This window comes from Semicossyphus pulcher, unplaced genomic scaffold, assembly GCF_022749685.1.
Source record: "Semicossyphus pulcher isolate SPU_LCO1_2020_fin unplaced genomic scaffold, fSemPul1.0.p SCAF_3, whole genome shotgun sequence".
In the NCBI taxonomy this organism is placed as follows: Eukaryota; Metazoa; Chordata; class Actinopteri; order Labriformes; family Labridae; genus Semicossyphus; species Semicossyphus pulcher.
In genome coordinates, this window is record NW_027211704.1 from 25,777,163 (window position 1) to 25,792,740 (window position 15,578).

Here is a 15,578-nt window from a genome sequence, read left to right on the forward strand (position 1 = left end):
AGGAAAATCAAGAATTACGACCGTTAGAACCAGAGTCAAACGTGTTTATAAAAGTGTGGACGAAACTTGTAGTTTGCCATTACATCTAAATGACACTGAGCAACATGTTTGGGGACTTAAAGGATGTTACTAGAGAACCCAACAAAGTAAATTATTCTGGTTTATTAAATGGATCAACAAGAAAAGGCTAAATCTTGCAACTGGCAATTCTTTAGCGTTCTTAACGTGATACATAGAAACCTCACCCTGATGTAACACTGTACATTTTGGCCAGCAGATAAACAGCTCTGGGAAAGGAGCAGTGATGGACTCGTCAATGAGATACACTACAAATCATTTAGGGAGAGAGCCAGGAAAATGCCCGTAGGAATGTGTCCTGACCCATTTCTTTTTGTCTTTGCTAACACACTTACCCTTTCCACCAAGACTTTGTTAACAAGTCCATCTAGCACAGAGTGGAGAGGTCGGGATTAATTCAACCTGAAGCCACTAGCAGCTCCTCACACGATCTTATACTTGCTGTTTTCCCAGAATTTTTGTTGGCTAGGCTACGACCCTGGATTACCTCAAAAACAAACAGGCTGATGGAAAATATGTGAGCATGTTTTTGTCCTGCTTTTCATTTAGACAACAGGAACCCTTCTGTCCTGAAAAGGGGGAAGGCAACCCATGGTTATGTAAGATGGGGAAATGTGGTGCATCTGCTGATAAGTTGTGAATTCACTTTGGACCATGCATGATCATTCAACAGAACTCACTTTGGACCATGCATGATCATTCAACAGAGCTCACTTGTCCCAGCACCATGCCATAGACAGAGAAAAACACCTAACTTAAACACTCTGAGACAAGAAGCTTCTTTACAATTGTCTCTCCTCTTTATTGAAGCCAAGAAATTGATCTGAGTTTAAAGTTTAATGTGAAGAGAGAAAGCTGCCTTTCTGCAAAAAGGAATCAAAGTAGAAATTTAGAAATGAATTCTAGATGCAATAAACTATAGATGGTATGAAAGCTGTAAAAAGTCAGATGAGCTGATCTAATCTAAGGGAGGCTGTAGGGAGTGGTTTTTCCTCAGGTAGCACTAGAGAGTGACTGAAATCTGTTTGATCGACTGTGAAGCCTATCAGAGGTTGAGCCTCTCCAGAAGCAAAACATGACCCAGTTAAGAGTCCGGCTGGAATGTCAGGAGGCCCAGGCCTCAGGGCAATATTCACCCAGGAAGAAAGACAGCAGCAGTTTATGTAACAGGAGTCATGTGAGTGCCTTAGTGTACACGCTGGGAGGTCAGGCATTGCTGAGTAATGACTAAGGCTGCTGGAAAAGCTGATTAAATAAGAAATGTGATTGTTACCTATAAATCAGTGTTGGTAATAAAAGGTACTGAATGTTGAACAAATGGAAAATGGTTCAAGCAAAAATCAACTGCAAGAGTCCCATTACTTGCATATACATGCTAGAGTAAACATTTACTTTATCTTCGCTTTGCAGAGGAAGTGAAATATTTATCTATATTTTGTGGATACTTTGTACCAGAGACTTTTTCTAGACTGATGTTGGAGCAAAGAGGCTTTTCTCAACTGCTGGAGATGCACGTTATCAATACAGTGCCAGGTGTGGACAATGTGTCACACAACGTGTGTGACATTCAAATGAAGAACTTGTGAACAACAACAAGTTTTGGGACAAACATTTAACCAACAGTTTTGGTCATTCAATTTTACATTCATAAATATTTTCATACACATTCAACAGAATACTGTAGAATGCTTGTATGCAGTTAACTTTTAAAAATTACATTATAATGCAGAAATGCATTCTAATGTTCTCAAGTTCTTAATCAAGAATCAATTCTTTATCAAACTGTGGGAATCAGAATCCCAAATATTCCACCCCTTGTAACAACATCATGCAAATAAGAGCCTATTATGCAACAGGCCTGTTTAAGCAAGACAACACACCAGAGCACACATACACAAACCACAAAACCAGAACACACGGATATACAGCTTACAAGCAGCAGCCTCAAAGACATGCAAACACAAATAACAGTCCATGCATTAAGGCACACAAGCATGTGCACACAGTCACACATGCATACACACACACACACAAACATACCACCCTGCAGAGCTGAAATAATGCAGCAGCCCTCTCCCTTTTAACCTCCTTGCTGGGAGGTTTGCAAAGAGTTGCCTTAGCAACCCCTGCCTGGCTGTGGGGAGGTGATGACGTGTTTGGCTGCATAGCTTTTGACCTCTCCCAGCAGATTTCTGTTCCTCTTCCTTTCTAACTTCCCTTTCTCCTCCACGTGCATAGTTTAAACTCACTTTCCCTTTCTTCACAGCTCAAAATGTCAATGAGTTCAAACATTGAGAGGTTTCTGCACCCAGCTGTGAACTTTAGCTCATAACGTGCCCAGGATACTACACTGGCAACCAAGAATTTTCCCTTTTCCACTATGAGGTCATACTCTTATTTTTCTCTTCTGACAGCAATTGAGGGCAATAACTTAAAGTCTTCACACCACAACTTTGAACCCTAAGATAACATCGCCTTGTTGAGATTCTGCTCATGCCTCTGTGAAGGGAATGGTTTAAGTAGTCCAATTTAATTACAGGCTGGACGTGTGAGTGTTGTACCTCATTAACACTTCACACCCACCCTCCTTTGCACTGTTTGCGCCATGCACTCTTGAACCCAGTCACCCCCACTAACCTGTATGACAGTGTTTCCACCCTCCAGCAATGCGATGGCCAACAGTATGCTCTCCTGGAAGATCCGGTCGCTGGTAGCATTCATGATGAGATCAATGACCAGATCAGAAGCCCCTTCTTTATCCAAGTGGCACTGGACCTCGGCCAAACTCAGCTCCCCTCGACCTCCGACCCCGGAGCTGACCACTGTGGTCACAGAGGTTAACATGATTATCGTCCACATTAATATTGAAGTTTTCTGATTTCAGACAGGTTGCAAATTGAAATGCAAATATAAAATATGTTGATTTAAGAGTTGTTATATTTCATATTTCAACATAAAACACAATAAATGAAGTGAAACAATGAATTCCGATTGATTTTCAGGAAAGATCATCAGGTTTTAACAGACATTTAACCTAAAGAACAGTGTTTGGAATGGAAATACACTTTAAAGCCACTATGTGCAGAATTTGAACATTATAATCCTCCCCTGTGGCATCCATCTGTACATGAAAAAAAACATCTAACAACTGTAGTAGACAGCAGAAAAGAACACGATGCCATCTCCCCTTCATGGACTTCATGGCAACTCAACTGCAGAAATTTCCATCAGTATTATTTCATTTTCACACAAAGCATTTATACAATCAGTGATGTGTACAGATAGCAGCTTTCATAATGAGACAAGATGTTTAAATCAGAATTAGAATATTCAAGAGTCTGTGATTCATGTAATAAGCAACAGTTGTCTTTTCTATCTATTCAGCCATCTAGCATCAGAAGTGTCTGTAATCTGTGGAGGTACTTCAACTCCTGCTGCTGTTGCTGCTGGCTACTATAACGAGTCAGGGAAGCAGTGGTGAGATAACAGCACCCATCAGAGCCATCTCTGGCTGGGCAAGCCACTGAATCAACAACACATCCCATTCTAGACAGAGCTTGGCTCTCTGGTCGCCTGGCAACAACACGGCCCGCAGTATGCTCAGTCGCAGAGCCAGGGTCCAAGGGCTTAAAGGAGTACAAGGCCATGGCTGTGAATAAGATCATATTTTTCTTTCAAAGGCATCAGAGATTAAAGATGAGTCATAGCCGTGATGAGAGACACCGAGTATTTAGAATGAATACATGTCAGTTCTGAACAATTACATTTGTCAGTGTGAATCTTGATTGAGCCGAGATGGAGAGAGGAGTGAATGGAGAAAGAAGTTTGGAATAACGCCTGTTTTTTGTACATAACTATGCCTGTCTGTAGAGGTGTTAGTGTGTATGTGCATCAGTTTCACAATAAGTATACTGCTGTAGACGAGCATAGTGTGGTCCAGGTGGGTGATTCCGACCCACATGAAAGCTATCTTGTGTTAACTGCAACTAGGTGGAAATTGTCAGTTATGACTATTCTTTGTAATCTGTGTAACGAATGAGCAAACATTTCTGACAAAAGAGGAACTCCCACGTCATCCGTCAACACTCTTGTAAAATTGATAGAAATGTATACGTTTACCAAGTGTGTCAGATTGTCTTCACAAAAACAGACATAGATATTTTATTAATGTGTTAATTCTGATTATTCCATCTGATTGTAAAAAATGATCAAATTATTAATCATGTATTCAATTGAATTACAATAATTATCTGTGATTCCACTGTAAAGAGCTTTAAACAATACTTGTTTTAGCATTTTGGGCTGTCTAAATGTAATCTATCTTTAGATATTTTTGGTGCCTTTTCCTTTACACAGATTCCACATGAGAAGGGTCAAAATTGTCTTAGACTTTAAGCTCCAAACACTTACTGTGAAGATTTCATTTCTGGCTGGTGTTATCTTTTTTTTAGTTTCTGTAAAGTTTGAATGGCATGACTGAATTTGAAAGGTTTCATATATTCTTTATTTGTAATTAACTATTTTTGTTCCTTGCTACTATAATGCAGCTGTCAGCTATGAACTCATGGCAATGCTTGATGTATGTTATGCATTGAGCTTGCTGCAGCCCTGACCTAGTTTACTAAAGTAAATAATTTTAGAAGCATCTTTTCTTTATGATTATAACCACATAAACACACATATACTGCATAGTAACACACACACATACCTGTGGGCAATTTTCCCTGCGCTCCAGGAGTGAGTGGACCATTGCTGAAGGTTGTGAGGCTCTCTCTTCTCTGGCCAGGTTTGATGTTTCCATAGTATCTGTTGACCAGGATCTGCCGCAGAGCTTCGCCCTATCAGTGAAAGTGGATGTTAGAAGATGAAGTCTAATGAAAGTTACCACAGAAAATGAGATGGAACCCAAAGTCAGTGTAAATGCAGCAATACAAGACTAGAAAATGAATGCAGAATACACATAGTCACAGTTCCACATCAAAGGCCTCAGTAGAATGTGATGAGACGTGCAAAGTAACAAGGTTACCTGACAAAATTAAACCTTTTTTAAATTCCTCATCATCTCCTCTTAAGAATACATTTTCTCCTCTTAAGAGGCTTTCACTTTGTTTTTCATTGTATTCTGGCTCTTCTGGAGCTGTTAAAATAAACTCTAACCAGTTCCTGCAGGTTTACAGAAGATTTGTATGAAATTATTTTAATAAAATCAAAAATGCACAAAAAAAATAAAAGTTATCGTGCTATAGCATTGAAGGCTAATCGTAATAAGATACCCCCTTTGGAAGAACTTAGTCCCTCTCACACACATACACACAACGTATTCTTATTTGACCTTTGACCTCAGCCAGTGATGTTCAAAGGCAATTATGTGCCCTCTTCATTCTCAACATATGCTGACATTCAGCGTTTTCCCATATTGGTTTTGAGTGAATCAGTGCAGCAAAGTCACATATATGGTCCCTCTGAGCCTAAAATATCACATGATGTCAAAGAAGACATGAACAGCCAAAGTTTATGTCCATCCGTTGATATGCCTCACATATTACATATCGTATACCTGACAGGGGGGTGAGTGAGTGCCATGCTGTGGAAGCAGACTGACTGTGAGGGCATCACAACAGTCGGTCAGTTGTCAAGCATCAATAAGACGTTGGCCTGGACGAGACCACAGCAAACCAAACTCAGTACCTACCCTCCTTTGATCCTCCAGTTGCTTCTGTGGCTGGTTGGGATCAAGATCCTTAAAGGTGAGGTGAGTTAGCAGAAAGCAACAAAAAATAAATAAATAAATAAATAAACAATTAAAAAAAAAAGGTTGGAAAAGAAATTAGGATAGGGGTTAATACAGTGCAAATTAGTTATTTCACTAGCATGAAGAAAAAGATTGGGTGCAAATTAGACCATGCAGTTAAGAAGGAAGTGGTTGTGTCAGGGAAGATGTGAGACTGAGTCAAAGTCATGCAAGGCTTCATGCAAAAAACAAACAGACACATTTTTTTCAAGTATAAGATAACTACATAATTATTCAAAATAAAGCTTTTACAAAAAAGCCACAAGTCACAACATTTTTCTTCAACTTTAAAAATTCTAATGTCTTGACAATCCAGCATGGGAAACTATAAATGTCCTAGTCTGTGGCATGTGGTTGCTTCCTCATTACTTTACAGTCACAGTGGCAAAGGAGCAAATTATTTACATAAGAGAATGACAAGCTGCCGGAGGGGGAGAAACACAAGCCATGAGAGAAAAAAAAAGCTCTGTCCAGGTTACATAATACATAATGCAGCCGTGAGCTACTGACACACACTGTAAGCACCAATCTGGCATGGAAAAACACCTCACCCATGACTACACCCCCTCCACCGTTACCCCCTCCCCTCTTCCCAGTGAAAGAAGGTCAGGAAATTGGACTTTGCTCAAAAACCAATACGGCGGTAGGCGCACAAACAACAGCGTATATGCAACAATATTCATGACCCTCCAAAAGGTGCACAATGCACAAGGCAAAGTAGGAAATACAACATGGATGGGTTGTTACTCTTATCTGTTTAGGTTAAGAGATGTTCAAGAATGAACAAAAGTGTAGTGGGATGGAATTAGTATATGACAGATGATCTTTGATCAGCAGTAACCCATATGGGCGGGCAGCGAGGCAATATGGGTCTTAAACACACCTCGGCAGGGACTTCGGGCTCAGGCGGAGGTGCCAGCTGATTGGAAATAAAAGGATGATGTTAGTCAAAATTTGAAGATGCCTCATTGGGTATGTTGCTTCTGCCTCCAAAGAGTAGCACCCTCACTAAAAATGCAACCCAACAAACCTAATTTCCCTAAAGGCTGCTATTAACTGATGCATCTATGAGTATCTTGCTTTGTATTGCTCACCAAGATTGTCGGTCACATGCACAACTGCACATCATAAATGTACAAGACTTAAAAAGGCAGGGGTAGGAGAAAGCAGACAAAAACATGTGTTCCTCAAAGTATGTTCATTTTGTTTCAGTGTGTCTTGTGTTCTTTGTTTTAATGAAGCTACACCAATACAACTGCATGATTAAGAAGCAGCATTAACCTACTGAACAAAGAAAGCAAACCCTGTCTACAAGCAAAATATTTGACAAATGCTCTGCATTCAGCAAACTACAGGCCTTTGGCTGCAATGCTACACTGTGGCGTGTTTAGTATTCTGTGGTTCACTGTTCACCTCCTGCTGCAAAGTGCTGCTGCCTGTCCCCCTGCATGCCAAGAAAGATAGGAGCTAAAGAAAGCAAACATATGCACAGTTAACTGATACCAATAAATATATTCAAGTGATTGTGCAGATTGTTTTTTATTTGGTTGCTATGAAGGCACCTTGAATATTATTAGTAATTCATCAGATTCTGTAATAACGGGGTTGGAAAGAAAAAGTAAATAAAAGCATTAAAATGTTACTTTGTGTGTTGCTTTTGCACATTGTTGTTAAATAATAGGTCAGATAGTAGTAGTAGAAGTTGTAATGGTAAAATAAAACAGATGTAAGTTTTATTTTAAGTACTTTCATGTGGATTATAATTTTAGTCTTTTTATTCATGAAAATATAATTTTCAACAACATAAAACAATAAAATTAGATGATGGAGTAGAGGGCATGGAATCATTCAGATTCCAGTTAAAAGTAGTAATTTAATCTGACAACGCTTATATAAATACCTGCACACATGCACTGACACACATATACTCAAAACCTCACAGCAGAGAAGGCAGCGAATATGAGAAACTTCATAACAAACATGTGACCTAAAATGGGCATACGTCGCCTCTGTAACCTAGTCATGGTGGTTTATGCTAGTTAATTGTGCAACTGGCCAGGAATTTCCCTGTGTCAAGCCCCCTTTTACGTCAACAAATTGATTTTCACAGGAAAATGATGATGCATCACTTATGCAACTCCATAGCTAATATCTCCGACTTCAACAAATGTTTTAACATTAACTCAATTTTTATTGGGAAATAAAAAGATACATCTGTTAAATGGCTTCACCCCGTGATTGTGAAAATCAGTTCCACTTTGGTTGCTTCCCATAATTTGTGATAAAAAACATATTTATTATTTTGTGATAAATTACATATTTTTCTGACAAGGGACTTTGCTGCCCGTCAAACCACCCCTCTGTTTACGATGACATAACTAAGATCCTTAACCTACTGTATATCCCTAACAGCAAGACACAATGACCACTGCTTACCTCACCTCAATGGGAAATTGGCTGTTCTTAATGAAGATAACAAGGCTTTAGGGAAAAGGGCCATGACAGTTTTGTAACACTTACTAAAAATACTCAAATAATTAACGAGTGTTATGTTGGCTGAAGTGCACCCTCAACACACAAGGTAAATCCTGACCTTTCATATGGCCCTCTTGTCTGTCTTGTTCAGCCTAGATCAAGTTGCACTACGACTACTGTCTCCTTGAAGAGATCCCTGCTGAACTTTTATTGCAGCTTACCACTGAAGGTTACACATCAGTGAAGAGTTTAAAATTCTAGGAAATTGATAAAAAAAAAAGAAAAAAAATTGCTGGCTCTTATGTAACTGCTTCCTGAGAGCTGGCTGGAACCCAAGAATCGTGCAGCATTAAGTTAAGGAAATAGGGACAGTGCTGCGTGTTGCTAAAGAATGTCTACAGCGCCCCCTGTTGACAAAAAACAAACAGCCCAGTGGCTCCTGACTTAGTCCACAGTAGCAGGAGGAGGAATGAACCAGGATAAGCAGAGTCTATCTGAGGCAGTTTGGCAGAGTTTGTGATGGGAGTGGCAGCTGGATGAGTTGCACACTGGTAAAGTTTCAGGAGACCGGAGAGTGCTAAAGGGAAAAACAAGGCTGTGAAAGTGAAAGTGAATGGACAAAACTAAATACTAGTAAAAGTATCACTAGGGAAGTGGTTGGAAAACTATATCAAGAAAAAAAGGAAACAGTAATCTAAAACTGTCAGTATTATAGTAGTGGGCTAGCATCAACACAAATAGACTGAGAGCTTGAAAAACACTTGCACACAGTTACACGCAGAGACCACCACACTGGCATAGAAATAGTCCCTTATATAACCCTAACTACATGTATGGGTTACGTGCTCACTGCTCAGCACCATCCTCGGCAAACCGTATTACATCACCAGAATAAGACATCATCTCCATCTGACCCCTTCGACCCCCCCCCCACGGTCTCTTGAACAAAGAAGTTCACATGCATGTGAAGGAAGGACAAAAACATGCAGTGAATGACATGATCAGGTCTGACAATGAGGGCCGCAACTCTGGTCACGTCTTGTTTTCCCCTGGCTCACATTTTGTCATGTTTCTATTTCTGGAAGTGTGAGATAACCTCTGATAATGTTGGAACTGTCACAGTGCTTTATTCTGCTCTCTCATCACTATCCCTGGATACACAGTCTCACACAGACATACACAAACAAGCACACACACAATCCCACAGATCAGGCATGCAACAACTAGAAGTATGGTGGGGTCTGTCAAACAGCAATGAAACTGACAGCTGCAGGGAGGGAGGTGCAGTGTGGGTCAGGGAGCAGCAGCAGGATAAATACTGGGGTTACATAACAGCTATCATGGCAGTTTATCTTGCTGCTGCTGAGAGGAAGTTGGGGTTTTGGTCTGCCTGTCTTCCATCTGAATCTCATCCACACACATGCTGCCAGCCAACAGTCACCGTACTGTATGCTGTTGCTGTTGTAAATGTGAGTGTGTGCATGAATGGGTGACACACAGCATGTGCTGCGGGGGTGAGGGAGTATATGTACATTCTTAAGATGCATATGGGAGGAGTTGCTGGAACAAAGCCGCGGTCTGTGAGAACAGCACTGTTTTTGTGGAAGCCGGGGATTTCCATTGCTACAATACTAAGAAGCATGTATAAGGAGCGAGGGAAGGAGAGAAAAAGAGACAGACATAACAGACAAATGGAGGGCGTGTTGCTTCCTGGCTACTCTGGAAAGACCCCTTCCAACTATTTCTCCATTTCCCAAACTAACATCCCTGTTCACTCCCCTAGTACTCACCACTCTCCTCATTAAGTGACAAATGTAGCCCTGAGTTTCACCCTTCAGTTTTTTTTCTGCCAGAACAAATTATCCTTCTCTAAAATCTGTACATATTAAGTTAGAAGTTTAATTATTTCATTGGAAGCAGGCAATTAGATGTACAGTTTACAAGGTCCACTTAGCAGCTAAAGCAGTAAAAACTTTACATTACTATGTACTCATCAGAGGCTGGGATTTGCTCGATTGTCAGGGGGATGTATCTTTTAAAATGCTAAAATGAAAATCACTGAAATACAAAGACATGGTATACTAAAAAGTTCTATAAAATCTAAACAGCTACTTCTGAGCAAATATCCATCTGTGCCTGAAGACCTTGTGTTACATTTCAAAGCTGTCCTGGAATTAGCACAGCAGCATGGAATACTACTTTAAGATCTCTGAGCGTCTAAAACAATTGTTCACTAAATTTCACTGAAAGATGAAACCAAGGACCTTTAATTTTTAGTTCTTTAAAAAAGCTTAACTAAATGTAACATAAACAAAATCCCCTCTGAACTCTAAATAGATTTGCGTGGGACAAGTTCTCAGCTTATGATATTAGTCACCAGTGACATGTGAGATATGATTCCTCTGTGGTCACACCCATAGTTCCTGTGACTACTCATTATCACAAACAGAAAGGAGAAACCTGCTTCATCCACTTCCTTAAGGCCACAGGTCATGACCACAAACATATTCCAGCGATATGCAGGCATGACATTCACGCTGGAAACCACAGTCCAACCTCCAGAGTTATGAATTATCTGTTAGATGGAGTATCCCCTGCTATATATACACACTAACACCTGTTCTTGTAATGTTGGCAAAGGGCTTAAAAGAATATGCTCTCTCATCACCATCTATCATAAGGGACCGCTTGGCATGTAGATTAAGTGACCAGAAAAATAGAAACCAAAAAAAAAAAAGAATCATATAATAATTACATGAATAGATAATCAACTCATGTTTAAAATGTATCTATTGTGAAAGATAAGATGGTGTGACTAGTAGAAAGTATAAACCTCCTTTATGTGACAGGAGTATGATGTTTAAAGAGAAAAGATTCCAACTGTTACAGGAAACAAAATATGTGACAGTTTCAGTTAAAAAACAAAAACAAAAAAAAGCACCCTCTGCCCCTCCACGGAAACTCCAGGGCACAAAAGTCTCTTGCAAATTATGATGAGCAATCTGAGTTGCGTGTGGCTGCTGTTGCAGACAATCTGTATTATTTAGTGATAGGCTTTCAAACAATTATGTTTAACAACAGTACATCCAGAAACTGGCTATGTTTTATGTAGAAAGATCAATTAAATTAATAATCTTAGTCTTACAACTATTTTTATCCTTGAATAGTGCAGTCTAATATGGTAAACAAGTGCATGACCATATACAGGCACAACAGACAAGCATTTTGCACAATGTGAGCTAGACATGCTAGCAATTGGCTACATTTTAACAATGAGATCAGGAGCAACTGTTACACGCACCAAACAGGGAGGGATGGACTACGCTACCGACTGGTGTCACAGATGAGAATGCGATGCTGGAAACGTCTACTTGCAGCACAAGCATGTCTAAGTTGTTAGTGGAAGACAAATCAAATGCACATCTCAATAGTAAGTAAAATGATCAACCTCAGCCACATCCATCTCATCATCAAAGGCAATCAGCTGCAAGAGAAAAGGTATAGGGGGCAGAGAGTTAGCAGAGCTGTGAGTAAAAGCTTGGTTACAGGAGTGCCAATGTAAAGCCTGTCACAAACACACACAGTATGTCAAGTTAGTAAAAACAGTGAACGAGTTGCATGTTAAAGCTCCAAACCAGAACTAATTTATACAGGATTATATTAATCAAAAATAACAATCATCCTTCAAGTTTCATTGATTTACAATAATGACTTGAAGTAAATCTACAAGTGGTTTACTAAGACGTGTGATCTTTGTTCTGCTTTTGCTTACAGGTACATACAGTATATAAACACAGTATTGGGCTACTCTCGTTTTCACGTTCTCTTTAACTGACCACAGAGATATTATTTGGGAGTTGTAACATATATGTATTTTCATTAATACTACAACACAATAAATACTTTTCACTTCTGAAAATTCTGTTTGCATTGATCTTCAGTGCTTTTTTTAGTTTCTCAATAATAAAGGGTTCATATTGTATTTCATGTTCATTGCTGTTTTGTATGATTATAAAATGCTTCAGTTTCATGTATCAAAATCTAAATTCCAGTTGTGGGTTTGATTTTAAGTTTGTTGTTGTTAAAACTAGCTGGCAGAGCTAAACCAATCGATCAGATATTAGCTCAGGTTATTAGTATCATAATGTTGTGTATTGTGTGTATTAGTATGACAATGAGTGAATGCATGTTGTTAATAGTGTTAATAATGTTGATATTTGTTACCTCAATGGTTTTGACCTATGTTGAATAAAGTATTTTTGGAAGGAAGCAATGAGGGGATCTATTTTTCATAAAATATATTCAATTTTTTATCAAACATAAAACTTGACCTGACTCTGAGTGTTCATAAACTGTCAAAAAAAAGACTTGAAAACAAACATATAGATCTGTTTTGTTTAGCCGGCTGTACAGACTCCAAAAGCAACCAAGTAGAGCTCAGCTTCTTCTTTTATGTTTACTTCTTGTTTCTTCCAGTGAGTTTGGTGCATTGGGACACTGTATCCTGAGATGTCAGTAAAGTGTTTTCTCTCATGTGTTGGTGTGTCTTCAGGCACGACTAAAATCTGATGATGGGAAATAGAAACACAGAAGGTACATACCTTCTCCCCATAGCCCCGGTCTTTTGTCATCATTTCTCTTAAAGTCTGCAGTACTTTGATGCACAGGCGCTCCTCATTCTCCTCCAGCAATTGCTTGGTGTGTTTGATCAGTCTGGTCAGGAAAGGAGAAAGAAAAATGATAACTAGTCGTGTAATGCATCATCAACAATGGCTCTGTGTGTCCTACATAACAAAATATCACCAAAAACAGCACATTAGTTCCAGTGATTTAAATGGTAGTAAATGATTTTATTCATTTTAATGATACTTTTCATTACAAACATTTTACACAGATTCTCAGTTGTTTCTTTTCTTGTTTTACAATTTTATTCAGAATCACTTGTCTTTAATTAATTAACGTCTTTACAGAAAAAGAACTTATGGCTGAAAGGGAAATGTAATATGTTCATTGCAGTAAAAAAAATGCTTGAAAACATTTTTGCCAAAATTCCTTTGCAACTGGGAAAACTGGTTTGAAGCCAGAAAGTTTCCATGACAGGACGCTCACTGTCCTACCAAATTAAAAAATATGAGCATAGGTTGCTCCATTTCAGCCTTTTTATTAGCACTCCCTCTGAGACTTTCGCATCCCATGTAAAACAGGCAAACTAAAACTGACCCAGAGAGCATTATTCTAACATTTACCATGTATCATCTCAATCAGTGCTCAATAAGGGGTTAGAAGCCTAATTTCACTCACAGAACACTGCTGGCGTGCAGTCTTGCCCAAACCATCTCAACCTAGTTTTTCCCCACATTGGGTTTTCTACTGTAAACATACGACTGAAAAAAGATGCTAGTGTATATAGTAAGAAAAACACAACACAATATAAACAACATGGTATAATTAAAGAAATGTCATAGATAAATAGCATATAAATAATGATAAAATGTACTATATACCCAGTTAACACTTTATATATAAAGTGTATGTTAGTACTTACTTTGATATGAATCCTCCACTTTCACATTTCTTGCGAGCGTCAGTGTTTTCAGGGAAGAGCAGCTCTGGACGATGCAGGACGTCCACCAGCACTGAGAGCTCAGCTTGGACCAGCGGCCTCAGACGGTCCTCCAGCGCTGACACTATGTCCTACAGAGCAAAGAGACATACAACCAGAGCTCAGACAAACTCTTGTTCTAGTACAAAAGCTTTGACATAATAGCCTTAATAATGTAGCTTTTATAAATTATTTATGTTATGATATCTATCAGGAACAAGGGAAGTCAAGACTGATTCCACTGAAACTGAAAAAAAGGCTTTTGATTTTCTTTATGTAACACGTAAAACAAATATAATCACATATTTTTATCATGTTATTAAAGTGATTTCTAAACAGTGGCACAGGTACCAACAGTGGTGTGCAAGCTTCACCTGCTGGTACCATACACTGTGTATACAAAGCCCTGCTGGAATTGAAAACAACTACACTCAAAGTGGCATAAATCAATAACTTTAAACTAAAAGTGCAATTGGACTTCATTTTAATACAGGCAGCAGTTATTACATGCACAAATCCCAAAACAAAGACATGAAAGACATTTTAAAATTAAAATGTGCTAGTTCTCAGCAACACAGTCTGAACTAGTATAAATATAAAATTATCAGAAGTAGGCAGTGCAGTGGTAGTAAAGGATTTCTCCTATGGCATCTCTGCCTAGGACTTATTTATCGCAATATCTTCTACATCCATTCCTCAAAATATTTGCGAGATTTCTTTGTGTAGTGTGTTGGATGTGTCACCTTCTGTTCCTCTTACATTTATTCACACTGTACTTAAAGAAAATCATGTGTGTGATGCACAGCCACATTTCACTTCTCTGTACACTTCCTGTCCAACTGGTGACGATAAGTGTAAAAATATGCAAATAACTGAAGTTGCATCATTAAGGCTGCTGGTCTGATGGATATTATATAAATGTGTGGGCTGTTTAGCAAATGGTTGAACAAAAGAATTATGAGTAGGTGAAAACAACATTACAAACAATGATTAGTGTTCAGAAAAGAGGAGAAATTCTACTCTCTCAATACTCTAATGGAAAGATATCATTATGGGAAATGTCTGAGAATGGCTTGTTGAAATAGCTAAACTTTCTTGTGAAACTCTATAACAATATAATGACTAGGTTGGTCTCGTAATTACAATTGGTTTTTTTTGTTTTTTTAATAATATTACATTTTCAGCAAAACCCATGAGTTTGCTGTGTAAGTAGAAATAACAGCTCAATCTAATAAGGTAGGTCAGAGATTTGTTAACTTCCATTGAATACTGAGTCATGTGCTACAGGAATGAGTGTGGAAACTTTTGGCCTATGACCAAAAACGCCCCACACGTACACACACACACACACACACACACAATGAAATGAGGAATCACTTCTACAAGATTTTGTTTTGTTTTGTTTTGGGAGTCTTCAGAGTGAACGTGATTTCTAGGTAACTCTCCATTAGAATTATTCCAAATATGACCAATATAAAAATTGTATAATTTTATACATAAAAAAATGTTTAGTGATTTATTTGGTAAGTTTAAAACAATGTGTCTTAAATAATGTGCCATAAAATAAGTCAATGGTTAAAGCACAGGCCTACCAGTGTTTCCTCTCTCTATTAATCTTATCAATGCAGACAA

At 38.6% G+C, this 15,578-nt stretch overlaps 1 protein-coding gene across 1 annotated transcript in view; it reads right to left on the bottom strand.

The window, feature by feature from the left end:
* itpr1b (inositol 1,4,5-trisphosphate receptor, type 1b) overlaps nt 1–15,578 on the bottom strand; it is a 77,829-nt gene that overhangs the window by 30,793 nt on the left and 31,458 nt on the right. The window contains exons 36-39 of the mRNA XM_069677580.1: nt 13,890–14,038; nt 12,946–13,057; nt 4,787–4,916; nt 2,716–2,900 (exon numbers count right to left, since the gene is read on the bottom strand). Of these exons, the coding sequence (XP_069533681.1) occupies nt 2,716–2,900; nt 4,787–4,916; nt 12,946–13,057; nt 13,890–14,038 (576 nt within the window). The remainder of the gene's footprint in view (nt 1–2,715; nt 2,901–4,786; nt 4,917–12,945; nt 13,058–13,889; nt 14,039–15,578) is intronic.